General features: G+C 34.4%; 1 protein-coding gene across 1 annotated transcript; it reads left to right on the top strand.

The window, feature by feature from the left end:
• Nucleotides 1–1,270: 1,270 nt before the first annotated feature.
• Nucleotides 1,271–26,149, top strand: Dck (deoxycytidine kinase). The gene is made up of 7 exons (XM_005333264.5): nucleotides 1,271–1,702; nucleotides 6,728–6,843; nucleotides 16,163–16,356; nucleotides 17,371–17,518; nucleotides 20,135–20,250; nucleotides 22,422–22,512; nucleotides 24,138–26,149. Exons 1-7 carry the CDS (start codon nucleotides 1,612–1,614, stop codon nucleotides 24,162–24,164), a joined length of 783 nt encoding a protein of 260 aa, XP_005333321.1. The 5' UTR covers nucleotides 1,271–1,611; the 3' UTR covers nucleotides 24,165–26,149.
• The last annotated feature ends 946 nt before the right edge of the window (nucleotides 26,150–27,095 follow it).

Consider the following 27,095-nt stretch of genomic DNA (forward strand, 5'->3'; position numbering starts at 1 on the left):
GAAACCACACTTGGAGACTTCTACTGCTCATCTCTCCATCTGATCCATATGGAACTTAAGTTGTTTTCTCCTATTGAAGATTTTGGAGGCTCACCTTGCCTTACTTTCTCAGTAGCTGTGAATACTCATTATTTCATATGTTCCCCCTAAGTTTGGGTGTGGAATATGACACTTAGTAGCTTCCCCCATTACGTTTTCCCCAACTTCATTGCCATACTTTGATGACAGCTACTTTTCAGCTTCAAGGCTCTAGTAGCTAACCACTGTGAAAAGATAAATGAAAATAAAATAAAGGCATAGCAAGATTATACAGGGAAGTGAGGCTGGAGTTGTGGCTCAGAGGTAGAGTGCTCACCCAGCATGCGTGAGGCACTGGGTTCAATCCTTGGCACCACATAAAAATAAAATAAAAATATTAAAAGGAAACAGCTTTAAAGAAATTACATAAGGGAGTTACAAAGGAGAATTTTTGCTGTTTTCCAGAGTTCCTCCATGGACTTGTTTTAATTTCTGCTCTTTAGTTTTGAGAATGGAGTTACCATCCACTCTCCCCTTCTTCTAGCTCTACTTTCAGATGCATTTCAGATCTGACCATAGCTGCAAGGTAAAAACTAACCTTCTGATTACTTGTAGATAATTTGAATTTGATTACTTCCAGGAAGCATAATAACCTGGTATAACCCATCCTAAAAATGAACAACTCTGTAGTTGTCCTCAGCTAGATTAGCTTCCGCAGAGCACATGGCATACAAATAGACATCCTAAAATCAACACACGTGTTTTAACTGTGCCAGGTGATGGAGTCAAAAGTTAATTATGCCATTGTCATGCTTAAAAGAAACCTACCTAGTCTTGCGGTTCCCTACACAGCACTGAAGGGCATCCAATTCAGATGGAGAAGGTATGGAATCTGAGAATAGTGTCTGACCACCCATTCTAATCCCAGTTCCACAAGCCCATTTCAGGACACGAAACAGCTTCTGGGTGCCTGCTTCCTCAATGGCAAATGGGGATAACAGGATCTAGCACTGGATCACTAGTTAACTCGAAAAGAGCTTAGACTTAACCAATGTGTTTCTATAATAACCTATGTATATATGCCTATAGGTATATATTGTATATAAGTATACAATAAACATTCAAGTTGTAGGGAAAAAAAGAAAAGCGCTTATAAAAAACTGCCTTGTAAGGGCAATGCATTTCTTTAAAAGCCTTTGCTGATGGGTCTTACAGGATAACAGAGGGTAAACATTTGACTTTACATCACTGATTTTTCTCCCCTAACGAGTTCAAAATTTCAAGTCTAATTTTGTCCTGACGCTTCGGTTTATTCCCAGAAGCCACTCAGAGAAGCACCGCGTGACCCGTCGTGACGTAGGCAGCGGACCGCACCGGAGGTGGGAGAGGGCCGACGGAACTGTAGAGGGCTTGGGGGCGGAGCCACCCTACTGGCCCGCCCCCGTCGGCAGCTGCCTCCGCGCGCGAAAGTCAAACCTAGGGACCCGCCGGCGGGGGAAACCTAACTGGGTCAGATCTGGGCGAGTTCCGGATCGTGCGCGCGTCTGTGCTCTCCTCCTTGCCCGAAGCATTTGGGGCAGCCAAAGACCAAGAATGGCCACCCCGCCCAAGAGAAACTGCCCATCTCCCTCCACTAGCTCCGAGGGTACCCGCATCAAGAAAATCTCCATCGAAGGGAACATCGGTAAGAACCCCTGGTGAATGTTGGGCTCAAAGCAGGGGGAATCACGGTGGCGTCTGAAGGTCCCCTTCGCTGCCTCTAGCTGCTATTAGGTGAGGGCTTTGCCTCCATCCAGTCTGGAGGTGCGGACGCGGCCCCGGCTTTCTTTCCCGCCCGAAGCATCTTTCCCAGCCCTCCCCCGCTACCCTCCTGCGCCCGAGGCTGGCAGACGCTGGTCCCGCTGAGCGCCGGGTGGGCGGGCTTTGTGGGGCGCGCTTTGGACCGCTGCACGGGTCTTTTTTGGGCACTCGAAGAGGGAAGGGTATCTTTTGATGGTGGGTCGGATACAGCGGATTTCTTGAGGTGTGATTTAGGTTAAGTTACATTCACCGTTTTAAGGTGTACTGTTCTATGAGGTCTCAAACATAATGCCTTTTCACATCAATATAAAAAACATTTCCATCGCCCCCAAAAGTTCCTCTGTGCTCCTTTGTAGCCAACATCCCCTCCCTTCCTCTCTTTCTGGGAATTGCTGACCTGATTTTTTTTTTTTAATTCCTGCGAGTTATGCCATTTCCAGAATGTCATATAAATAGAATCAGAGTGTCTAGCCTTTCGTGTCTTGTTTCTTTTAGCATAGCGCTTTTGAGATTCATTCATGTTTTTTCTGTAGTTTCTTTTTATTGCCGAGTAATGTATTATTGCAAGGATATACCATGATTTATGTAGTCCCCACTTGTGGATGTTTGGTTTGTTTCTAGGTTTTAGCAATTACTGATGAAACTGCTATACACCTTCAAGTTCAAGGAAAGAGGCTTTTAATGTTCTAAATAGCATGGAGTTCCTCAACTCTACCTAACATCCAAGCAGTAACTAGAGTACGATTCAAAGACCACTAACGTTTCACTTTCTGGTTTTTGGTGGTTTTGTGTGTATGTGTGTGTTTGCCATACCAGGAATTGAACCCAGAAGCCCTCTCAGACTTTTCTTAGGTTGCACTGGATGTGGGTGGCTGGCTCTAAATTCTGATCCTCTTGCCTCAGCTTCCTAAATTGCTGAGATTATAGGTATCTGCCATTGCCCTGGACAGGTTTTTGTTCCAACTCTGTTGGAGGCAAACCACATCATGCATATCATTGTGCAAGGTGAACATGAATTTCCTACTATAGGAAACCTACTCCTGACACTTCCTGTTTTGATATAATTTTTTTGGTTGTAGGTTGGGTACTGGTCATCCATGCATACAGTATAGGTTTTCTTAACACATTCAAAGCAGTGTTCCTATAAAAAAGCAAGGCTAGTAGTTGCTTCACCCATTCAGAATAAAACTGAATACACCCTCAAGAAGATCTTATTTTATTGCTGCAGGTTTAAGGCACCAGTGGGAAAGACTCTTATTTCATCTAAGCAGTGTAAGTTCTATGATGATGCATGTTTGCTGGTATGATGCATGTTTACTGGTATGAGTCCTCTTTGTGGAGAAAGATCATCTGTAAAGACAGGAAAAAGCAGTTAACAATGCCATCATAAAAATGTATTTGAACAGATAACACCTCAGATCGATATCACAATGTATTAACCTTCTTCTCTCTTCTTAAATCCAGTTAGGTAACATATCATATCTAGAAATCTACTTTCCCTGCAAGCATCTGTAATCTTCTCAGCACCTGAAATAATTTCCTAGTGTGTTACTCCATTTCCAATTTCTCTTAATTACTTGCAGAGCATTCATTCTATATACAGATGGAATCATGTTATAACCTGCTTAAAATTCCTGACTTCTCTATACTGAAAGGATCTGCAAACTGATGGCCTGCATTTGTACCATATTTTCCTGCTGTGATTTGGGTAGAGGCAGGGTGTTAGTTACTAGAATTTTAAAAATTTGAGATTCCCCATAAACATCTAGGTTCTTGGCTTATGAAAAATCTAAAGATCTCCTAACACTGGGCCTATGTTTCTATGTAACAACGATTTGTGTTTAGATGGAGTGCGTTCCTCACCATTTACTGTCTCCTTTACACTAGGCTTTGTCAGTTGATGTTTATTACTGCTTTTGCACTGTTGTTCATGTTCCCATCCACCTTATTTGACAGAGTCAAACAAGCTATCACTGTATAAATTTGTGGCTGGATGCTATGGCACATTGTTTTAATCCTAATGACCTGGGAGGTTGAGGCAGGAGAATCTCAAGTTTGAGGCCAGCCAGCCACAGCAACTTAGCAAAACTGTGTCTCCAAAAACAAACAAACAAACAAACAAACAAACAAGTAAAAATAAAGGACCAGGTTTGATCCTCAGTACTGAAAAAAAAAATACTATTTTTTCTTTATGATTCTGTTTCTAGAATTTGAACTTTTTATTTTTATTTTTCAGTGCTGAGAATCAGATTCAAGGTTTGCATACTATGCAAATGTTTTACTAACAGAGAACTGTACCCCATCCCTACAATGTAAATTTTACCTGGTTATTTTAGTTTTGTACTAAAGTAGCTCATTATCTCATGTTCTAAGTTATTAAAATACACCCTAATGTTAGATTTATGGAGCCCTTGGCCAGACATGGTGGCACACACTTATGACCAGCAGTTCAGGAGGCTGAGGCAGGAGGATTGTGAGTTCAAAGCCAGCCTTGGTAATTTAGCAAGGCCTTAAGCAATTTAGCGAGACCCTGTCTCAAAATTAAAAGTAAAAAGGGCTGATGATGTGGCTCACTAGTGAAGGCCCTCTGGGTTCAATCTGTGGTACCAAAAAAAAAAAAAATGATTTATGGAAGGCTTACCTGCTTCTTAATACTTTGTTCAGAATGACTTTTATCATCTTAATGCTTGTTTGACATTAAGAATTCAGTTAGTTCCTGGGATTTTTATAAAGTATTAATGTGAATATCTATGGTTCCTGTTCTCTTTTGCCTTTGTCCTTGGTAGAATATTTACTTATTGATTAACTTATTTTCTAGTTCCCACTCCCCCCACAAAATTTAAGGAACTAAACTAGGACTAAGTATTGTTACTCTGTGTGAACTAAATGTAGCTATTATTACATTTAAACTTTAAAAATAGACTGCATGATTCTGCTTGTAGGCAGTATCAGAGGGAAGCTGAGGGCTGGTGTTGTGGTTCAATGGTAGAATGCTCGTCTAGCACATATGAGGCACTGGGTTCAATCCTCAGCACCACATAAAAATAAAAATATTGTGTCCACCTACAACTAAAAAAATTTATATAAAGGAAGTAGAAAGTGGTAGCCTTCAGTGCATTCAGACTCTGAGCTGATGCCTTGGTGCTCTTTTCCTTTGTTCAGTGAATATTCGGTGATCATATAAAACCATTCTTCTAGATGCCTTACAGTCCCTAACTTGATCACCGTGCTTTTCTCATGACTAGTCACTCTGTTTATCCTTAGAAAGTTTTTCTTCTCTTCTGGAGATAATGTGAATATCTATTTTACTTGTCTCACTGTTCTCTCTGTGTCAATTTTTTATTTAACTCCCTCCCTTTGCTTTGTGTGATCCTTTAAAGTTCTTATATATATATTTTCCCATTTATTTATTTATTTATGTGATACTGGGAATTCAACCTAGGGCCTTGTGCATGCCACACAAGTGCTTTGCCACTGAGCTACATCCTCATTCCTTTCATTCTTTTCTGTTGCTCTGCATAATGTCATAGGTTTTGAATATAGTTCTGCAAGTCAAAGGTAAGTTCATCCTTGCCTGCCTGTTTATAAGGAAGAAGAAGCTTTGCTTGCAAAGATGTTAAAGTTATATATGGGTTTGTATGTGTAGAGAGAGAGAGAGAGAACATTATGCTGATCAGCAATGTCTAATATAACCACATTTGGTGACATTAGATAGAAAGGATGTGGTAGAGCTGGGCATGGTGGCGCATGCCTATGATCCCAGCAGTCCTGGAGGCTGAAACAGCAGGATCGAGAGTTCAAAGCCAGCCTCAGCAAAAAGCAAGGCACTAAGCAATTTAGTGAGACCTTGTCTCTAAATAAAATACAAAATAGGGCTGGGGATGTAGCTCAGTGGTCAAATACCCACTGAGTTCAATCCCCAGTACCCCCCCACCACCACCAAAAAAAAAGAAAGGGTGTAGTGGTCATTGGGAGTACCCTGTGAGGTTCTACATCAAGACTGTCCCTACTATTAAATATAATATATTCCTAGGTAACTTCAACATAGTAAACATTGTATACCCTAATTATACATGAGCTGTCCCTATGTCCCCTGCCAACCCCATATCTCAGAAACTAATGAGTGGTCAGAGAAAACTAAAGTACATATTTTTTATTTATTTTTTTTAAGGTTTGATAGAAAACACAGAACCATGACAATTACTGCTTTTAGGAAGTATTTTGAAGAAAGGTTTTATAATATTTACTAGTCATTGTGCTTATTAGTGTTAGTAATAATCATATTATTCTTTATTCTAAAACCCTAGTCATTGGATGTATCTTCATATTGATATTATGGTTACTTGTGTGTTCCTTAATTAGTTTTAGATAGGAGAAAACTGAGCTTCTTTGTAGACTTGAGAGAGTGGAGCTGGTAGACAGGAAGGTTCTAAAAATCTGAGCCTGGAATGAATAATAATATAGTGATAGTTTATTTGTTATTACAACAGTTTCCATGAAGAAAGTACTATTATCTTTTTTGAGGAAACAGGCTCAGAGAGGTTCAGGGACTTGCCCAAATTCACACAACTAGTTTTAAGTGGGAGACTAGCCTTACTGTTTCCCAGAATTGCTTGGCTAAGGAAAATATGTCTTGGAGTTGAACCTTTTTCTCCCAGATATAACATCTTGCCTAAAACTTCACTAGAGTCTTATTTCCTCTGTTCTCTGGCTTTGCTAAGCTAAAAACAGTAACAAGTGTGCTCTGCACACTTGAATAGGTACCCTTTTAATTTCTGTTTTTTTAAAAAAAGAAAGTTTAAGAAATTGCATTTGTTGCCTGTTATAAATCCTGTAAAAGCCGATGATTATCTTTATTTTTTTTCCTGACAAGTTTTCTTACCGAATTTTACCTTTCCTTTCATAACAGCTTCAGGGAAGTCAACATTTGTGAATATCCTTAAACAAGTCTGTGAGGATTGGGAAGTGGTTCCTGAACCTGTTGCCAGATGGTGCAATGTTCATAGTACTCAAGATGAATTTGAGGTATGAAAATAGAGTTTTAAATGAATAAAATAAAAATCTTTTGGATTAGAGGACCAACATCTTTTTCTTTTCCAATAAAAATTTCAAGTCTGTATCTTCATTGTGGTGGTGTTACATGAATATTTATATAAATATATACATAAAGCTTTGTTGACCTATGCTTTTAAGATTTACTATTGTATCTAAATAAAGTTAAGTGTTTTAAGAGTTTAAAAATTAATGAAGCCTTAAAAAATTGAATTTCAATTTAAATTTCTCCAAGGGCTTTGTTTTTGGAGCGGGAGAGTACTGAACTCAGGGGCACTTGACCATAGAGCTACATCCCCATCCCTATTTTTGTATTTTATTTAGAGACAGGATTTCACTGAGTTGCTTAATGCTTCTAGTTGCTGAGGTTGGTTTTGAACTTGCTATCCTCCTGTCTCAGTCTCTGGGATTATGGTGGAGCTGATGGGATTATAGGCATGTACCTTCACTCCCTATTCAAAGGGTTTTATATTTTGATTAAAAACAGGCAAACAAAAAAATTTTTTTTAAATCTTAGTTTACCTTTTAAGACCTTTGTCATAGAGAAAATAGTTTATTTCAGATTTCTTTTTATCATTACTATCATTCTTAAGACTTCTATTATAGGGCACAAGTGTCATTTTCATTGCCTTGCAAATGAGAAAGGAAGGAAATAACAGTTACATTTCCTTTTTTTAGTAAAGAATTTTTGGTTGTGTGTATAGGAGAGAGTGATTGCTAATATTTTCATTTTTGGAGAATTGGGAATTGAAATTGAAAGAAGAAATCTTCAAAAATGGAAATGCATGATAGAAACTTACTTTAAAAAGAGCAGGACAGAAGAGTGAAAAAATATTTTTAAAAGTTTAACTGTTGGTAGGATTTCTGTGAATAATTGAATATTTAAAATATAAATCACATACACAAATAGGAATTACTAGCAGGATACTCTGTAGACTTTAAATATATATGATTTTAAATTAGTAAAAAATATTTTATTAACACTACCTTCTATTTGCTAAGCATAGTTACTTTAGGTCTGGGGCCAATTAGGTATACCCATCTTTATAATGTCTAGGACTAAATTTAAAGGGACTTCCTCCCTAGATGGACCCTATTTTCTAAAGAAATTGATGTCTCCTATCTTTGAGGAAAGGTAGGATTAGTCTTAAAAAGAACTTTAAAGTGGGTGAATATATTTGTTTCTTTAACCATTTTTAATTGACATGTAACTATAAAAGTGTATGAAGTCTATGTATAGTCTAAAGAACACTTCAAAAAGCTAACATCTTTGTAATCATCATCCAGGTCGAAAAAATAGAACATTAATTATCATTTTAGAAATCCTGCTTGTCCAATCATATCTCTAAACAAGGGTACAAATATGTGAGGTGCTTCTAGTTGAAAGTTATTGCCCTGTTAATATTGAGAGTATATTGCACCCTTTACTAATGTTGCAGAGAAGAGGTTGAAAATTGTATTAATATACTTGGGAAGATAATTTATAATAAGAAGATTGTCTCTTGAACTTGGAATCAGTTCAGAGAGATTGGTTAGATTTAGTGACTGACATCATTAGACTATGACACATTGATGTATCTGTCACCATTTTAAAACTATATGTCTTCATGAATATGGCACTTATGTTTATGGGCTAGGACATTTTCTTTCCACGTACTGGAGTCAGAATGCCAAGCTGGCATTTTTAAAGTAAGTAGTATACATATGATCCTGTTATCATGGGGCTGGGAGGAGTACTAGAGATGGAATCCAGGGCCTCTTTACCCCTCTGCATCCCCAGCCCTTTTTATTTTTTTATTTGAGGGTTTTGCTGAGTTTCTGAGGCTGACCTTGAATTTATAATCCTGCCTCACTCTCCTGAGTTGCGGGATTATAGGCATGTGCCACTGCATCAAGCTTGATTATCTTTGTTGAAATTTGATGCATATTCTTGGACGGTAGCTTTAATTTTGTGTGTGTCTATTGAAAGCTGTTATATTATTAGTCTTCTGTACTTCCAGGCAAAGATTCAAACAATGTGGGAATAGTATTTTGGGGTAGATTGTAGAATGTCAGGGAATGGGTAGCAGAGTGGCATCCTTCTTCTTTTTTTTTTTTCCTGGCCCTCCACTATTTTCAAGAAGTGGGGTTTTCTTCATCTTAGATCAGTACTTCCCCAAACCCATCCCTGATCTATTTCTTGGAGTTATGTGACTCACCAACTGTATAAATCTTAGCTTTCTTAGAATATTGTCAACAATGGGAAATGGACTGTTTTCATTCCAGTCCTGGCCAGCCCAGTCCTACTTTGGATGTTATCCATTTGATTATACTGCTTGGAAGTTGTAGAACTGGAAGAGTGGCTATTAGTAGATGTTGTCTTTCCCTGATATTTAAATATGCACCTGCTTATTTAGCTTGTTCTGGGGTTTTTTTTAAAGCTGTCTTTTTTTAAACCTGCCACCTAGTGGCTGAAATGTTGCTGTACTGTTAATAGGCTACCACTATTTTTTTTTAATTTATTTTTTATTTATATATGACAGCGGAATGCATTATAATTCTTATGACACATATAGAGCACAATTTTTCATATCTCTGGTTGTATACACAGTGTATTCATACCAATTTATGTCTTCATACCTGTACTTTGATAATAATGATCATCACATTCCACCATCACTAATTTTGATATAATGAAGGGGTGAAATAGTTTAAATGATTACATAGTCTCCTCCCTCATGTGATAAAAATGATCTTTAAAACTTATCACCTAGATGATTTATCAAATTTTGTATTAAAGGCTTATTTCCAAATAATAATATATTTGCTGATTTGATTTAATTGCCTCCTATTAGGTTTTTTGTTTTCTAGGTTTTTTTTTTTTTGTAGATAGACTTAAGGAGATCTCTCCTTTTTTGTTCTTTTTCATTGAGCTGAATTTTTTACATTTATAAATCATTTAATATACAAAGTTAAAAACTATTTAGAAGCTGAGTGTAGTGGTGCACACCTGTCTCCCCAGTAATTTAAGAGACTGATGAGGAGGATTGGAAGTTCAAAGCCCACCTCAGCAAGGCCCCAAGCAACTTAGTGAGACCCTATCTCAAAATAAAAAAAAGAACTGAGGATATGGCTCAGTGTTAAAACACCTGGGTTCCATCTTCAGTACCAAAACAAACAAAACCAAAAACCAAAACAAACAAAAACACTATCTAGAATTTTACATTTTTAAAAGAATATCTTCTAAATTATTCAACAGAAGATAGAGATCATATTCCTTTGTCTGAAATCCTGGGGCCAGATGTTTCAGAATAAGAAATTTACAAGGGCTGGGATTGTGGCTCAGTGGTAGAGCGCAAGACTTTCGCGTGTGAGGCACTGGGTTCCATCCTCAGTACCACGTAAAAATAAAGGTATTGTGTTCATCTACAACTAAAAGAAAAAAAAGAAATTTTTAGAATTCAGAATGGTAAATCAGTGTACATACCATACTACAATAATACTACACGCGCGTGTGCGCGTGTGTATGTGTGTGTGTGTGTATTTTTTGCCATTGGGGATTGAACCAGGGATGCTTAACCACTGAGCCGCATCCCCAGCCTTGTTTTTTATATTTCATTTACAGACAGGGTCACACTGAGTTGCTTGGGACCTTGATAAGTTGCTGAGACTAGCTTGAACTTGCAGTCAATCCTCCTGCCTCAGTTTCCAGAGCTGCTGGAATTACAGGCATATTCCACAGTGCCCCACTGAAACCCTCAATTTTTTAACTCTCAATGTATATACCATTCTACATTAACCTTCAATCAATCATGTATGATTATAGGGAGGGACAGCAGCCCTCCTTGCATAATCAAACATGTTAGTACTTTTGTAGTAATATAAATGCCTATTCACACCAAATGGGTTAAATAGATGTCACTGTCAGTTCATATTAGATTTGTAAGCAAATGAATTTTGTCATCAAGCTTATGAAAATTTTGTTTTCAGAACTTCTTCAATTTTGAAATTACAAATTCAGATGAGGGAATGCAGACCTTTATAAACTTGTGTGACAAGACATGAAAGATTTTTAAAAAGCATAAGCTTTCAAATACATTATAAATTAACAGGCATCTTCTCTTTGATTTTATTAAATGTACATCTTAAATATAGGTACACATAGCATACAATATGATTTATGACAGTTGGTATTCAAAGGCACAGGTTCACTATTCTGTAAGAAGGGGATATTGTTGAATGTGCAGTAAAATTAAAAATGAGATTAGACCTATCATCTTATAGCATCACGTATACACTTTGGATCCCTAACCTTCTTATGGCAGATAAATGGCTGCAGATGATGCAGAAAAGGCTTATGTCTGGTAATACATTCAAATGCCAAGGTCCTAAAGCTCCAGTAATTAACAATGGCTATATAAGGCTTATTCTCAAAGATCTCTGGGGTCACATACTATAGTATTCCCACAAAAGTTGTAGCAAGACTTCTTTGATCAGTGCCTTTGGCGTATCCAAGATTAATTATTTTATTCATTATCTTTCCACCAACATACACAAGAACTACATATTTAGGTTTTAAAACTGAGAAATAATTTTAGTTTTTGTGCAAATATCAAATCCCAGACCTTCTATCACTCAGTAAAGAAATCATCTGGCTTAATCTTTAAGTCTACTTCAATTTTCTGGTTTGTTGAGTAGCTTCTGAAGACCTCCAAAACAGTATTTCATTGCTAGAAAAGGCATATCATTAATCAGAAAATTCAATTCCTCAGGAACATCATAGGCCTTTACAACATTGGCATGATTCAGCTTCATGCTGATTTCATGTCACCACTGTTCTGTTTTTGGTACTTAGCTCTAGGTGATGAGATTTATTTGCTATTTTGGGGTCAAGTTCCCAGTGCTGGTACAGATAGACATTCCCAGAGCTGTCAGTGTCAAGTTGCTCCCAGATCTCTCAGGGCCCACCTCTACCTGGCCACATTTTAGGAGTCAGCTTTATTGGGTGGAAGGGCAAGCAGTGTTAGGCTCTGACATTGTTCCTGAACTGAATTTTTTTTTCGGCGGTGGTGGTGGGGGGGTTATTGCTATTAATTGTGAAGCATTATGTCACTTAAATTTATTTTTTTAAATTTAAGTTGACCAATGAAACATTTATAGTGTACAACATGATGTTTTGAAATGTATATATGTTGTAGAATGGCTGTCAAGATAATTAGCATATGTATTACCAGTGCTATTTTACTTAGTATTATTAATACTAAGAAACCAGTGAGAAATTAGTAACTGTGAGAAAGGAGGTATATATTTGTCTTTGAAACAACTTATTTTTTTCTTTTTTTAAACCTTGATATTTTTTTCTCACCTACCAATAATCTATACTTTCTATAAAATAGTGAAATATTCTTTCATGAAGTAATAGTGGATATGAATCAGAGAGAACAGAATAAAAACCACTATAATCCCATCATTCTGTATGTTTCATTTATATAATTGTGATAATAAATTACTAAATCCAGTTTGGGTAACGGTAAATACAATTTTTTATTTTATAAAATAATACCACTTCACAGTTAAGAAAATGTTGGATTATCCAAAGAGGGAAATGAAGCTGGGAGCGGTAGTCCATGCCTATAATCTCATGGGCTTGGGGATTACAGGTTTACACAGGAGGACTGTGAGTTCAAAGCTAGCCTCCACAATGGCGAGGCACTAAACAACTCAGTGAGACCCTGTATCTAAATTTAAAAAAATACAAAATAGGGCTAGGGATGTGGCTCAGTGGTTAAGAGCCCATGAGTTCAATACCAAGTACCAAAAAAAAAAAAGAAAAAAAAAAAAGAAGGAAATGAAACTTACCTATAACCTTATTACCCAGAGATAAGTGCAGATCCTATTTGATACAACAGTATACAATTTTGTACTGTTTTTCTCAGCTATAATAACCATTATGACTTAACAATTTAAAATGTCATTAAAATTTTTCTGTAAATGAAAGACAGCTTAATTAATTGTATTTATATACTTAATATAATATAAATACCTAATAATAATGCAGTGATAGCCTCCTATTTACCTAGCACTGTGATAGACAACTTTTCAGTTAAATCTATATTCTACATTATTTCTTTAAAATAAAATTCTAAAAGTGGACTTAATGGGGCCAAAAATTACAGATTTTTTTTTAAAGTAGCTAAATTGCTGTCTAAGTGTTATACCTATAAAATTCTATTACAAAGTTTTGCTTCAGTTTTAATTTATGCATTTGTATTTTTAGAACTAGCTGATTATCATTTTTATAACTAATGAGTCAGGATTGATCCTCTGAGTTCTTTTAATATAGTAGACTTTGGAATTACTTTGGGCAAGAGAGATTACATTTATTGGGAAATTCAAATAAAAGGTATATGATTTTGTTATTAATTTTTAATTTTTATTAAAACATGAAATTTTACCATCTAAAATGCCTTTTTAGGTGTACTGCTTTGATAGTTTTAAGTACATTTACAGTGCTATAAAACAAATCTTTTGCATCTTTCACAACTAAAACTATGTCTATTAACCACTCCCTTTGCCTGCTCTTCCCAGCCCCTGGTAAATGGCATTCTACTGGGTATAACTTAAGAATCTGACAGCTTTTTCACTTCACATAATGTCTTATGTTGTGGTCTTTTTAAAAAAATCTTTAATATTATTATTGTTTATTTTTATGTGGTGCAGAGGATCGAACCCAGAGCCTCGCGTGTGCGAGGCAAGCGCTGTAGCTACCACTGAGCTACCACCTTAGCCCCTTATGCTGTGGTCTTTTAAAAAATATAAATACTTATTTAGAAATGAAAAAAGTACCTATTTTAATGGATATAAAGAGATGGGGAACTCAGATTTTTAAAACAAATAGCATTGTAAAAGAAAATGTGTATGTATAGTTACAGTAAAAGAACTAATAAAAGATACATTTTAAAAATAGAGCTAATGTGATGCTGGATGCAGTATACTTGTAATCCTTGCTGAGCCAAGAGGATCAAAAGTTTGAAACTATCCTGGGCAGTTTAGCAAGACCTTGTCTCAAAATAAAATTTCAAGAAAGAGGTTGGAGGTATAGTTCAGTGGTAGAGCACCCCCCCGTGTGTTCAGTTTCTAGAACCAAAAAAAGCCCTGAGCAAACAAACCAGTTAATATGAGATGTGTAGTGTTCATTATCATCAGATGAATTGTTTTCATCTTCCTGTTCACTGTTGACTTACTCTAGCTCAAAAAGTTTCAAATTTCTGCTCACCATCTATTCATATGGTCATATTTATCTCTTTGGAGTTCTAAATGTCACCAGTTCCTGAATGTGCATTTTATTCAGAAGATTTGGGAAATTTTCTTCTATTATTGCACTGAATGTTTTTTTTTTCTTTTAAAGAATTTTACCTTTGTTTTATTTGTTTTTATGTGGTGCTAAGGATTGAACCCAGTGCCTCACGTGCTAGGCAAGTGCTGTACCACTGAGCTGTGTGGGTTTTCTGTGCCACTGGCTTGTATCTCTACTTTTTCCTCAAGATCTGTGGGTCTTAAATTTGATTTTCTATTGTCCCAGAGACTGTATATTTTGTTCAACAAAGCCCTGGTGGGGAGAAGTTGGGAAATCTTTTCTGTAGATTTCAGTTTTTTAGCATTCTGGTTTTAGGTTTGGTGGATGCTTAGAGGTATATACTAAACTTGTGGTTATATTCTGAGAGTTTTTTTTCTTTTTCTTTTGCAGTTTTTGGGAATCAAACCCAGGGCCTTGTGCATGCTAGGCGAGCATTCTCCCACTGAGTTATACCTCTAGTTAAATTGTGAGAGTTTTACTTAATAGTCATGAGGATGTTAGGTTGGATACAAAGGTTGAAAGTGAATGGCTATTAAAGGGACTAAGATAATTTTGGCTCTTGACCCCCAACAGTCCATCTCTTCACAATCATGATATCCTCAGCCAAGGTCAAGCAGTCTGCAGAATTTTTACTCTAGGTGCTACTCTTCAGAGAACTTCAGTTCCACATCATCATAAACAATTTGTGTTGGGGGTGTTGCCCCAGTCTCATAATTTTTTTTTATAATTTTGAAATCAGAAGCCAGAAAGCTTCACATTGCATTTGATTGATATGTCTTTTCAATTTTAATATCTTAGTTGCCTCTTTTTATTTTTTCCTTTGCAATTTATTTGTTGTAAGAAATTGAGTCATTTGTTCTATGCAGTTTGCCTTCTTCTGGTTTTGGCTGAATATATCATTGTGATAAAATTTACCATGTTTCTTAGTTCTCTGTATTTTCTACAAATCAGTAGGTAGACTTCCATATACTTGATTGGATTTATTTCTAATTTGGGGGGAGGCATGATTCCTAAGTGATGATGTGTATTTCTGTTTACCATTACATTAGGAGGATGTCATTTGTTAAAATTGGTCAGTTACTTTAGGTGGTATCAGTCTAATTTGTCATGGGACACTTGAGACAGAAGTTTCATTGAGTCCTAGAGTTTGAGGTCAGCCTGGGCAATATGGCAAAACCACATTTCAAAGCAACAACAAAAATAAGTGAATTTTTTAAAAAAGAAAAAAATCCCTGTTTGTCCAATCATATCTCTGAACAAGGGTACAAATATGTGAGGTGCTTCTAGTTGAAAGTTATTGCCCTGTTAATATTGAAAGTATATTGAATTATTTAGTAATGTTGCAGAGGAGAGATTGAAAATTGTATTGGGAAGATAATTTATAATAAGAAGATTGTCTCTTGAACTTGGAATCAATCTTATGTTTGGTAGGTTAGGTTTATTCAATACACTTTTCAGTTTACAATATTTTGAACTTATAATTGGTTTATCAGAATGTAATCCTATCTGAATCGAGGGGCATCTATGAATTAGGTCTGTTTGAAAATCATCTGGGAATAGTGGGGACTGATAAACTGGAGAGTATGTGTCCCAGTTTATTTTTCCAAGAAGAAATAAAAGGATAATGTTTCTTGGCTTTCCATTTTAAAAAGAAAATGTAAATCCAGATAATTTCATTTAGCTTTTAAATATTGACAATTAATTCAAAAATTTTTAAAGTCCTACTTTAGCCAAATAATTTCTTTCATAGCTTGTTAGTTTGTGACCTCTTGTGAAGATTTGAAGATTTTTCAGACTTCAGATAACTTAAAATACTGGGGAAAAAGTATAAGGAAGGGGACTTGACTTGGTTTTATTAATCATCATGCATTTATTTGTATAGCTTTTTTTGGAGCCTTAAAAAGTTCAGATAGCTCATAACGTTGCTTTTTTTTTTCTTTTGCAAATTCAAAATAGGAACTGACAACGTCTCAGAAAAGTGGTGGGAATGTTCTTCAGATGATGTATGAGAAGCCTGAACGATGGTCTTTTACCTTTCAATCATATGCCTGTCTCAGTCGGATACGAGCTCAGCTTGCCTCTCTCAATGGCAAGCTCAAAGATGCAGAGAAACCTGTATTGTTTTTTGAACGATCTGTGTACAGTGACAGGTATATATAAATGGTTTATACTTGGTTATCTGGAAACTTGGCTTAGAGTTGGACATTTTTTTTTCCTCCTGTTTCCTGTGAATTAAAGTAATAATAGAGGCTGAGTTGAGGAATTAAGATACATAATGGCATTTAATCTCCTCAGCATTCTGGTATTAACATCATTGAGAAGTTTTAGCATTTATAATTTCTGGCTTCTGTGGAATTGGTAGGGAATAGTAGCTATTTAATCCAGATTTGTAGAGAAGTTTTAAAATTCTCATCTGTTCTGGTTAAATCTGGTTCTATATCCTGTGTCTCACCTGAACCAGTGAGATAAAAATTTCCAAGGGAGTTTTAGAATTTTCCTGCTTATGTCAGATTCTTTGAATCTCCAAATTAATTCAGAATAGTTTCCAAAACTTTTTGGTTTCAGGACCCCTTTCTATCCTTAATGATTATCCTTGTATCCAAAGTGCTTTGTATCTTACTGATGTGTATATCTTGTTATAAATTTAGATTGAGAAATATTTTAAAATTATTTATTCATTTAAAATTAGCAATAAACCCATTTCATATTAACATAGATAACATTTTAATTAAACATTATATTTTTCTAAACAAAAAGTAGTGAAAAAATAGCAGTGCTTTACACTTTTGCATGTTTTTTTCTGACTTAATAGAAAAATTTGAATCTTCATTTGTGCTTCTGTATTCAGTATGTTATATCTTCTTTTGGTTGAGATGTAGTAGTATGTGAAGTAATCTGGCCTCTCATAGAACTTCTTGAAGAATCTTTGAGACTTCCAGTGGTCCTCACATGATATTGGGAGAACTGCTGACCAAGAACATGTAGCCTATAGTTGAAGAAACTCATGGTTTTTTTGTTTTTTTTTTGTTTTTTTTTTCTGTTATCTGAGGCACTATCTGCCACAGGATTTAGGAGAATATTTCATATTCATTTAATAGATTTATTTTCTATTTCTTTGTGAGTTTTTAAAAAAATGACGTGTATTGATGAAGCCTCTCTTTTAGGTATATTTTTGCATCTAATTTGTATGAATCTGACTGCATGAATGAAACAGAGTGGGCAATATATCAAGACTGGCATGACTGGATGAATAACCAGTTTGGCCAAAGCCTTGAATTGGATGGAATCATTTATCTTCGAGCTACTCCAGAGGTGAGAACCAATAAAAATTCACTTACTCCATTGAAAATTTAAAGTAGTATTTAGAAATCTTTTCAGTGGTGTTGTTGAAGGCAATTTAATTCAACTCCAGCCCTCCATGTCTTCATCTCCAAACTCACAACTTTATTGATAGAATTGTTCTGTTTTCTTGGCAGAGTAGAAGCAAGACTTGTCAAGTAGCACTTTTAGAACCTGCTCAGTTCTCTTTTATTTTTCATCTTTATTTCTTCCTAACTTGCAGACTTTCTCATCCCATTTTACTGAAGTAACTTCTACAATATAGGCTGCATATGAGGTAGGACTTAGGATATTTTAATTACCGTACAATTTCCAATGCCTAGGATAGGGTCTGGGTATACAGTAGGAGATAAGTAAATATTTGCTGAATGGATGGCAAAGTTGGAGGTTCATTTCAAGGAAAATCTTTTATAATTATAACTTGAATGAGTAGATAGTAACCATTAAGTTGAAAAGAGACTTAGTTAAAGGAGCTCCCTTGAAAATATGCCCTTTATGATAAATTATAACTGCAATAGCTGTTCTGTTTACATCATAATATATTATTATTGATCCAGGAAGATCAAGTAGATGCTTTTCATGAAATCAACCTAAATAATAGGATCTTACATTTAACAGGAAGCTTTCTGGGTTTGACACTTGCATTCTCATTGTCTCTCTGTTTTTTAAATTTCTACTTCTTGGGTAAGTCAAAAGATCTAGGTTTCTGATTACAGTAGATTATTTTGTTCCTTTTTTTAAATGTCAAATAAGCCAGGATTCAGCAGTTATAATAATATTGAAATTCACTTTTATTTTTGAGAAGAATCTTTTTGAATACGAATGTTAAAAAAGAGCATAAAGAATACTAATGAAGCTAGCCAATCCCTAAAAAACAAATACCAAATGTCTTCTTTGATATAATGAGAACAACTAAGAACAGAGCAGGGAGGAAGAGCAGGAAGAAAAGATCAACATTAAACAGATACACTAGGTGGGAGGGAAAGGGAGAAAAAAGGGAAATTGCATGGTAATGGAGGGAGACCCTCATTGTTATACAAAATTACACATAAGAGGTTGTGAGGGGAACGGGAAAATAAACAAGGAGAGAAATGAAATACAGTAGATGGGGTAGAGAGAGAAGAGGGGAGGGGAGGGGAGGGGGATAGTAGAGGATAGGAAAGATAGCAGAATACAACAGTTACTAATAGGGCATTATGTAAAAATGTGGATATGTAACAGATGTGATTCTGCAATCTGTATTTGGGGTAAAAATGGGAGTTCATAACCAACTTGAATCTAATGTATGAAACATGATATGTCAAGAGCTTTGTAATGCTTTGAACAACCAATAAAAAAATAAAATAAAATAAAAAAATAAATTTCCATCCTTTCAAAAAAAAAAGAATACTAATGATTTTATTCTGCTGGAAACAGTTTCTTAAAGACTAACACAAAACTACTGTTTTATCTCATCAGTATTTTTTTAAAATATTTTTTAGATGTAGATGGACACAATACCTTTATTTATTTTTATGTGGTGCTGAGGATCAAACCCAGTGCCTCATACATGCAAGGCTCACGCTCTACCACAGAGCCACAACTCCAACCTCTCATCAGTATTGTTTATGATATAGTTTGACTAAATGTTTAATTATTGAAAAAGAGAATTTATAATAGACTTTGAAAGACAGTTTTTATGCTGCTATAGGCTTATGCATGTTATTTAGGTTGAAGGTTTCCCCTCCCCCCTCTGTCTGTCCATCCATCTATTCCTTCTTTCGTTTCTTCCTTCCTTCCTTTTTGTGGTGCTAGGGATCAAACCCAGAACCTTCTGCATGCTGCACAGATGATTTACCACTGGGCTAGGGAGTTTGGAGGTTCTTATGTCTTTGGATACATGATAAATTTCTGAGGATTTATGAATCCCCACAAATTATGTGAATTTTTGTATGTATGTATGTTTTCAGGGGAAAATGATCTAGAGCCATACTTATAATGTGACTATTTAAATTATGGCTCTTAAAATTAAATAAAATTTTAAAATTAAGTTTTTTTTTTTTATCACTACACTAGCCATGTTTCAAGTGCTTAAAAGCCATAAGTGGCTAGTAGCTACTTTATTCAATAATGCAGATATAGAACAGGCACAAAACATCCTATGTTCTTTTCAGTTGTGGTGATCTAGAGTTATCATCACGTTAAGAACCACTGCCTTTGGTGATTTTATATTAACTGAACACAGATGTTCAAGTTCGATTAACAAAAATGTAGGATTGAAAGATTGCTGGACCTTTTAGCTGTTCTATAAAAATTTTAAGTAGATGTTTAATAAATTTTTCTCCCTCTTTTTAACAAACTTACATTGGTTAGTATATTTCATATGTGGAGAGTGAAAACTAAAGAGTTATTTTGACTTATTTTTGAAAGTACTATTTCGTATAGTGCTATCAAATGGCTGAAAAGCCATATGGAAGGAAAAGTGAACTACTTCAACTTTCTAGAAGAAAGAGAATTTGGCTAGCATAACTTAAGAGGCACAGAAAAGAAATTTTGATGGCAACAGAAAAAATAATTTCCTTGTCTTTTTTTCTTATTGCTTGCTTTTAGAAATGCTTAAGTAGAATATATTTACGAGGAAGAACTGAAGAGCAAGACATTCCTCTTGAATATTTAGAGAAGCTTCATTATAAACATGAAAGTTGGCTCCTGCATAGAACACTGAAGTAAGACTTCCTTATTCTTATTTATTATTCATTTTGAATAAATACCTAAATCAAATTTTAATCTAAAATTCAGAAGATATGAATAGCAACTTGTAAAGTTTTTCATTTTTAATCATTTGTTTACTGATATCTTCTAGAATTAGTTTGGATTTTGATTCTCTTGATTGTAATAAGATCTCATGTCCTTGAAGTTTTTTTTTTTTTTTTTTTTTTTTGTGGTGCTAGGGATTGAACCCAGAGCCTTGTACATTCGAGGCAAGCACTCTACCAACTGAGCTATAAAGGCAAGCATTCTACTAACTGAGCTATATCCCCAGCCCTCTTTGAGGTTTTATAACTAGTGTCACCTAGTTACAAAATTACATTTCATTCAATTGCTTAAGAATTTATCTCTTTGTGCCTTACGTAGGTACTCTCTTTTAGAAATAATTTTTAAGATGCAGCAAGCAGTCCCCCCCTATCTGATATTTTGCTTTCTACAGTTTCAGTTATCTAGCATATTAAATGGGAAATTTCAGAAATAAATAATTCAGAAGTTTAAAATTGCTCGCCAAGCCAGGTGTGCAAGTAAGTTCCAGCTATTCAGAGGCTGAGGCAGGAGAATTGTTTAAGCCCAGAAGTTTGACACCAATCTGAGCAACATAGTGAAACTCAGTATCAAAAATTAAAATATTGAAAGGCAGCAGAATACAACAGACACTAGTATGGCAATATGTAAATCAATGGAAGTATAACTGATGTGATTCTGTAATCTGTATACAGGGTAAAAATGGGAGTTCATAACCCACTTAAATCAAAGTGTGAAATATGATGTATCAAGAACTATGTAATGTTTTGAACAACCAACAATAAAAAAAATTAAAATATTGTTTACCATCCTGAGTAGTGTTATGAAATCTTGTTCTGTCTTGCCCTGTCCCATCTCATCTGGTACAGCACAGACCTGAGTCATCCCTTAAGACCTGCCTGATAGTCATTTAATTGCCATCTCTGTTATTAAATCACCTGTCATAGTATCATGGTACTTGTGATCAAGTTACCCTTGTTTTACTTACTAATGGCCCTAGACTCCAGGAGTTTTGAATGATACTTGAATTTGAGATATGCCAAAGAAAAGCCATTAAGAGCTTCCTTTAAGTGGAAAAATGAAAATTTTCAATTTAATGAGGAAAGAGGGTTTAAAAAAAATCCACTTTTAAGATAGAAAAAGCAGGGGCTGTGGTTATAGGTCAGTGGTAGCATGTGTGAGGTGCTGGATCCTCACATCATATAAAAATAAATAAATAAAGGTATTTTAAAGAGAAAAATCATTAAATTTGTATATGCAAGTATAAGAAAAAAAACATAGTATGTAGGATTTGTATATCTGTATTTTTAGGAATTTAGTGGAAGACTTGGAATGTGTCCTTAATCGAATGGGAGGACTAATGTAATATTTTTCAAGTTTGTTTCATGAAACATGACTTAAGAGGTAATAAAGCATAGTTGTTAAGTTAAATACATAGACTTTGTCCTTACTCAGCTTTTGGCTTAAGTCTAGTCTCACTTATTGGTACATAACCTTAGATAGTCTTTGAGTCTCAGAAAGACTTCTATGAGTTTTCCTTTTTTTTTTTTTTTTGGCAGTTCTAGGGATCAAACCAAGGATGTTACATATGCTATGCAAGTGCTCTACCTCTAAAAGCCACATCCACAGCCCTTTTTAAATGTTGAGACAGGGTCTCACTAAGTTGCTTAGGTCTTTGCTAAATTGCTGAGGTTGGCTTTGAACTTGTAATCCTCCTGCCTCCGCCTCCTGAGCCACTGGGATTACTGGCATGTGCCACTACACCCAGCTTAAGATGAAAAAATTTCTAATTTATCCTATTTTCTGTTTCAGAATCATATGTCACAGTGCCTGTATGTTCTTATATCTTAATTCTTTCTTTACCTACAGTAAGTCTACATGAGAAGAAAGAGGCTACTGGTTTTATTACTTGCATGATAATTTTAGTGTAAAATGTTGATAGCATTTTGATTTTTCATTGATAAAGTGCTGCAGATATAGCTCAATGGTAGAGCACTTGCTTACCATATGCAAAGCCCTGGTTGGATACTACCAAAAAAATGCATTTAAAAATTTTCTCTTTAATTCCTTTTTTAACTTTGTTCATCTCTCTCCTTTTAAACAGAACAAATTTTGATTATCTACAAGAGGTGCCTATCTTAACACTGGATGTTAATGAAGACTTTAAGGACAAACATGAAAGTCTGGTTGAAAAGGTAGATTTAGACAAAAACTATACACTAATATTTGTTTGCCTTACTTAAAACAGTAGTAAAAACTTCAGAAACTTTTCGAACAGGAAGCTTATATAAAGTTGCCTTAAGAGTCAGCTTTAGAGGGCTGTAGACTATTTAGATTTAAATCCTGACTAAATTCTAGTTTTGTAGCCTGAAGAATCTTGTTTGTCTTTTTCTTTCTTTATACGACAGGGATAATTGCAGTGATATGTTCTTTCTCACCTCCTTCCCTGCTTCTTTCCCTTTTGTTCCCCTTTATTCACACCACCAATATTTAGGTGAATTAATAATAAACTGCTTATAAAATTAAACTTTTTTCAACTAAATTCAATATGGAGGATATTTACAGTGGAAGGATATGGATTTCATTTTTAGCTGAAGTTTTGAGATTAAGAGATTAGTTTGAGTTTTGATGGAACCATGTTAAGGGTGAACTGACATTGCCTAAGGTAATAACAATAATAATTGTTATTATTATCTTATTCAAAATTATTTTTTTTCCTCTGATAATTGGAAATTGATCATATTAAGTGAGTGGTGCCATATTGATAAAGGAATGGGGAGAGAATTGTCAATAAACATTTGAGCCAATAGTAGGGGTAATTATATAGGAAATATTCCTATACCCACATGAATAATCTTGGTGATCTGAGGTCTAAAGAGAAACCACAATTTTTTTGTTGTTTAGTTTTGGGAGTATCTTTGACTTTTTTCTTTCTCCTGTCACAGAATGTCAGCTGTTTATTATAAATAGGGATTTGATATTTTTAAGGGAGTATATAGTTGTTATATGTTTTCCCCATTTATATGATGTAAAACATATCTGTAAAATTTAAGTGACTTTTTCTTACTATTAGTGATGTCAAAAATATAGGATAAAATTCATTTCTGATAATATTAAAATTGTCATTGTACTAATAGCTAAACATCAATATTATTGAGTCTGTAAATCTACTTGTTAATTTTATCTAACTCTTTGTTTTGACTAGAATCATTTTATATTATTATTTATATTTATTTTTATTAATATTATTAACAGTTGTATTTCTTTTTTTAGGTATGTTTACAAGGCAATAACCTCTGTCTTTTCAGGAGAATTTTTGTATAGTCTAGAATACGTAGAGATTGAGAGTCCTGCATTGTGGTGTTGTTCAATTAGCTAGGTTCAACTCAGAACTTATATAACTTTCTCAGTACACTAACATTGCATAGTATGACAGAAATTTGTGCTTAAGAAATATTACTTATCTACTCCTTGTCTGATTTTCAAAGCTTGTTTAAACTATTGTGATTATTATTAAAGCTACACACATTGCTGTTCTTTGGTATTTGAATAAAGGGATAAAACTAGTGTTATGGCTATTTTAGAACTGCATCAATCTTAGATATAAATTAAGTAGTTCCTATAATGATCTTTTAGGTCATTGATCTTTTACTACAGAACTATTTAACAATATTTCTTGGGGAAATAAATGGTATGGTATTGTAATAAAGTTACTAATATATTTGGGGTCTTCAGCTTTTACATATACTTTAATGAAGACAAATATTAGATATTTCAAATTAGTTAAAAAATTATGTTAATATTTTTTTTCTTCCCTCAGGTCAAAGAATTTTTGAGTAGTTTGTGATCTTGCCGAAGACTCGAGATAGCCCATTGTTTCCAAATACTTCAGCTTTATGTGTCTTCATAGCTCAATATTCATAAGTCTCAAGTTTTTAACCTTTTTTTTTCTTCAAGAAAAAGTGTTTTTGTATGTTTTATGAATCCTATGTAAAACTTTCTCTCCCTTCCTCCCTTCCTTTCTTCAATAGTTCAAAAATCAAAGATGTTTAATTATCTCTTATAACAGGAAGTCTGGAGGTAGATGGTTCCAAAATCTGAATAGTGGTTCAACTATATTATAAAAGACCTAGCCTCTTGTCCCTCTGTCATCTTCCACAGGTTAACATTTTCCCATAGTGTTTTTCACCTCAGGGTTGACCAGTTTCTTAACTGGAAGCATTAATGTTACAGAGTAAATCATGTGTAAATTAGTGTACCTATTAAAAGTTGAAAAACAGAATTTCAGAATTCCTGGAATAAGGATTCTGAAGTGAGTTTTGTTTTGTTTTAATTTTTGTTTGTTTATATTGTTTTATTTCTAGAGGTGCTAGGGGTCAAACTAAGGATTTCATGCATTTTAGGCAAGTGCTCTACAGAGTTGTACATCTAGCTCCTGAAGTTTTATTTGGAATATTTTTGATCAGCTGCCTCGCTTTCCATCCTAATTTATGTTAAAGATAAAACTAAGTTTAGTATTTAATCACTTGATATTTATCAATGTATCTATAATACATTTATAGGGAAGCAAGTTAGACCTGATTCCCAGTTTGGTAATGACGTAACCTATTTATTTTATAAATCATTTCACCTTTTACCTTTGTTTCTGCATCTGTGATCCATTTTTTTTTAACATGGGATTTTAGATGATTGAGGAGAAAAAATTTTTGTATCTTTAAAAGATAGCTGAAAAGTTATTACCTGAGTATAAAGATTCAGTTTACCAGGAGTTTAAAATAGCTACCTGCTTTTCCCTTCTCAGACTATTGTTTTAGAAATGACAATTCTTATTACAATTAAGAGATTTACTTAAACTGTGTTTTTCCTTAAATCATTGTAGGTGGAAGAAAAACTATGTTTTTCTTAAATTTCTTTTCATTTTTATATCTTTTGTTGTGTGTATGTGTGGGTGGTGCTAGGGATTGAACCCAGGGCCGTATTCACACTAGGCAAGTACCCTACCACTAGGGTACACTCCTCTTTTCATTTTTGTAGGAAATATTAGTAGAACATAGTGAATAATAAGTTTTTCTATTTTATTCTGTATTGTTCCTGCAGTGGAAATGAATAATTTTTGTCTATCTGCTTGGTGAATATTCAAACAAGAAACTGAAGCCAAAGTGGAGTATCTTAGCAGTTTTGTCTGTTTAACCTCACCTCTTATATCTTGCCTCATTCTTCTTTCCCTACTCTCTGAATTAATTAGGCAGCATGTAGTTTCAGTTTTAAATAAATCATGTATTTCTACTTTGAAAACATTATTATTGCTTTTTGCTCCACAGTTTGCTTTGCTTTGTAGAATTTTGACCTAAATTTTTTGTACCTTTCAGAGAAATCACAAATAAAAATGATTTTGGTTTATATGTAATATATCATGAAATCATTATCATTTTTTAATTTAAATAAGGAATAAAATTAACAAAACTTCCTTAATAAGGCAAACTTCTCTCTAAACTACTTATGTGAGTAGTTGTAAAACTTTGCATGTTTTCATCTTAGGTCTGTATATAAATAAAGAGGTTTTATTCCCCCCTAGATATTTAAGTTAAGGTATGCGTGTTTTTTCCCATGTAATTAACCTTTCTATTTTATACTTTAGAAAAATTGTACATTTTTTTGAAATGAGAGGAAGAGATACTTATTTTAAAATTGTAGTTTTCTTTTTATGTCACTTTTTGCTTTTGGTTTCTTGTTAAAAGGTGATAATTCAGTGGATTAACCAATCCTGATGCACTGATCTTTGATTAGGGGACTTGATTTCAAATCAGTAATAAACATAATAATTAAATTATATCATGATATGTGTGAGCTTTTTGGTTGTTTGGTATAAATGAATTTGTCTATTTACTTATATGTCAATAAGTAAGTTTGAATTTCACAGACTGCTGAAGGTAAACTCATTAAAATGATTACATGTTTTTTTTAGAATTTACATTCTACTTTTGAATAAAAAATTATGAATTTAAAAAGTTTAAAGTGGTCTGTAAATTACATTGATTTTATTATGAAGCTTATAATTCAGTGTTCTTCGCTGACCTTTAAAAATGTTTAGTAATTTTTAATTTGTGGAATTGAAAAGATGCTAATAAAAAATTTGTTATTTCTTTGTCCTAGTGTGATAGGTTATTAAGAATTAAGCATAAATAAAGATTATATCTCTTTTTTTTTTTTTTTTAAATATTTATTTATTTTTTAGTTTTTGGCGGACACAACATCATAGTTTGTATGTGGTGCTGAGGATCGAACCCGGGCCGCATGCATGCCAGGCAAGTGCGCTACTGCTTGAGCCACATCCCCAGCCCAAGATTATATCTCTTAAAAAAAAGGAATTGAGCCTAGTAGTCTGAATTATTTCTTGAATCGAATCTTATCTTCCATTAGAATATATGTATTACTTTTTTAGAAAAATAAATTTTTAGTTGTAGATGGACACAATAACTTTTTTTTTCATTTTTTATGTGGTGCTGAGGATCAAACCCAGTGTCTCACATGTGCTAGGCAAGTGCTCTGCTGAGCCACAACCCCAGTCTATGTATTTTAATAACTTTCTCTTCCATGAAGGTAACATATAAGACTTGTTTTCTTCATCCAGAATTTTCTCTTCTGCTATGCCTGAAGCTTAGAACATTATATCCTGAGCCACCTAGATATTTTAGGTGTCATATTTTAAAGAACAGAGTTCCAAAATGTTTTTAAAATGGAGATATAAATTTTATTACCTCCAGAAAATTGCTAGCTA

The sequence above is a fragment of the Ictidomys tridecemlineatus genome, chromosome 9 (assembly GCF_052094955.1).
Source record: "Ictidomys tridecemlineatus isolate mIctTri1 chromosome 9, mIctTri1.hap1, whole genome shotgun sequence".
NCBI classification, from domain to species: domain Eukaryota; kingdom Metazoa; phylum Chordata; class Mammalia; order Rodentia; family Sciuridae; genus Ictidomys; species Ictidomys tridecemlineatus.

Coding starts and splice junctions, on each gene's coding strand:
- Dck (XM_005333264.5), top strand. CDS start 1,612: ATGGCCACCCCGCCCAAGAGAAACTGCCCATCTCCCTCCACTAGCTCC. Junction 1,703..6,727: donor CTCCATCGAAGGGAACATCG/GTAAGAACCCCT, acceptor CTTTCATAACAG/CTTCAGGGAAGTCAACATTT. Junction 16,357..17,370: donor CGATCTGTGTACAGTGACAG/GTATATATAAAT, acceptor CCTCTCTTTTAG/GTATATTTTTGCATCTAATT.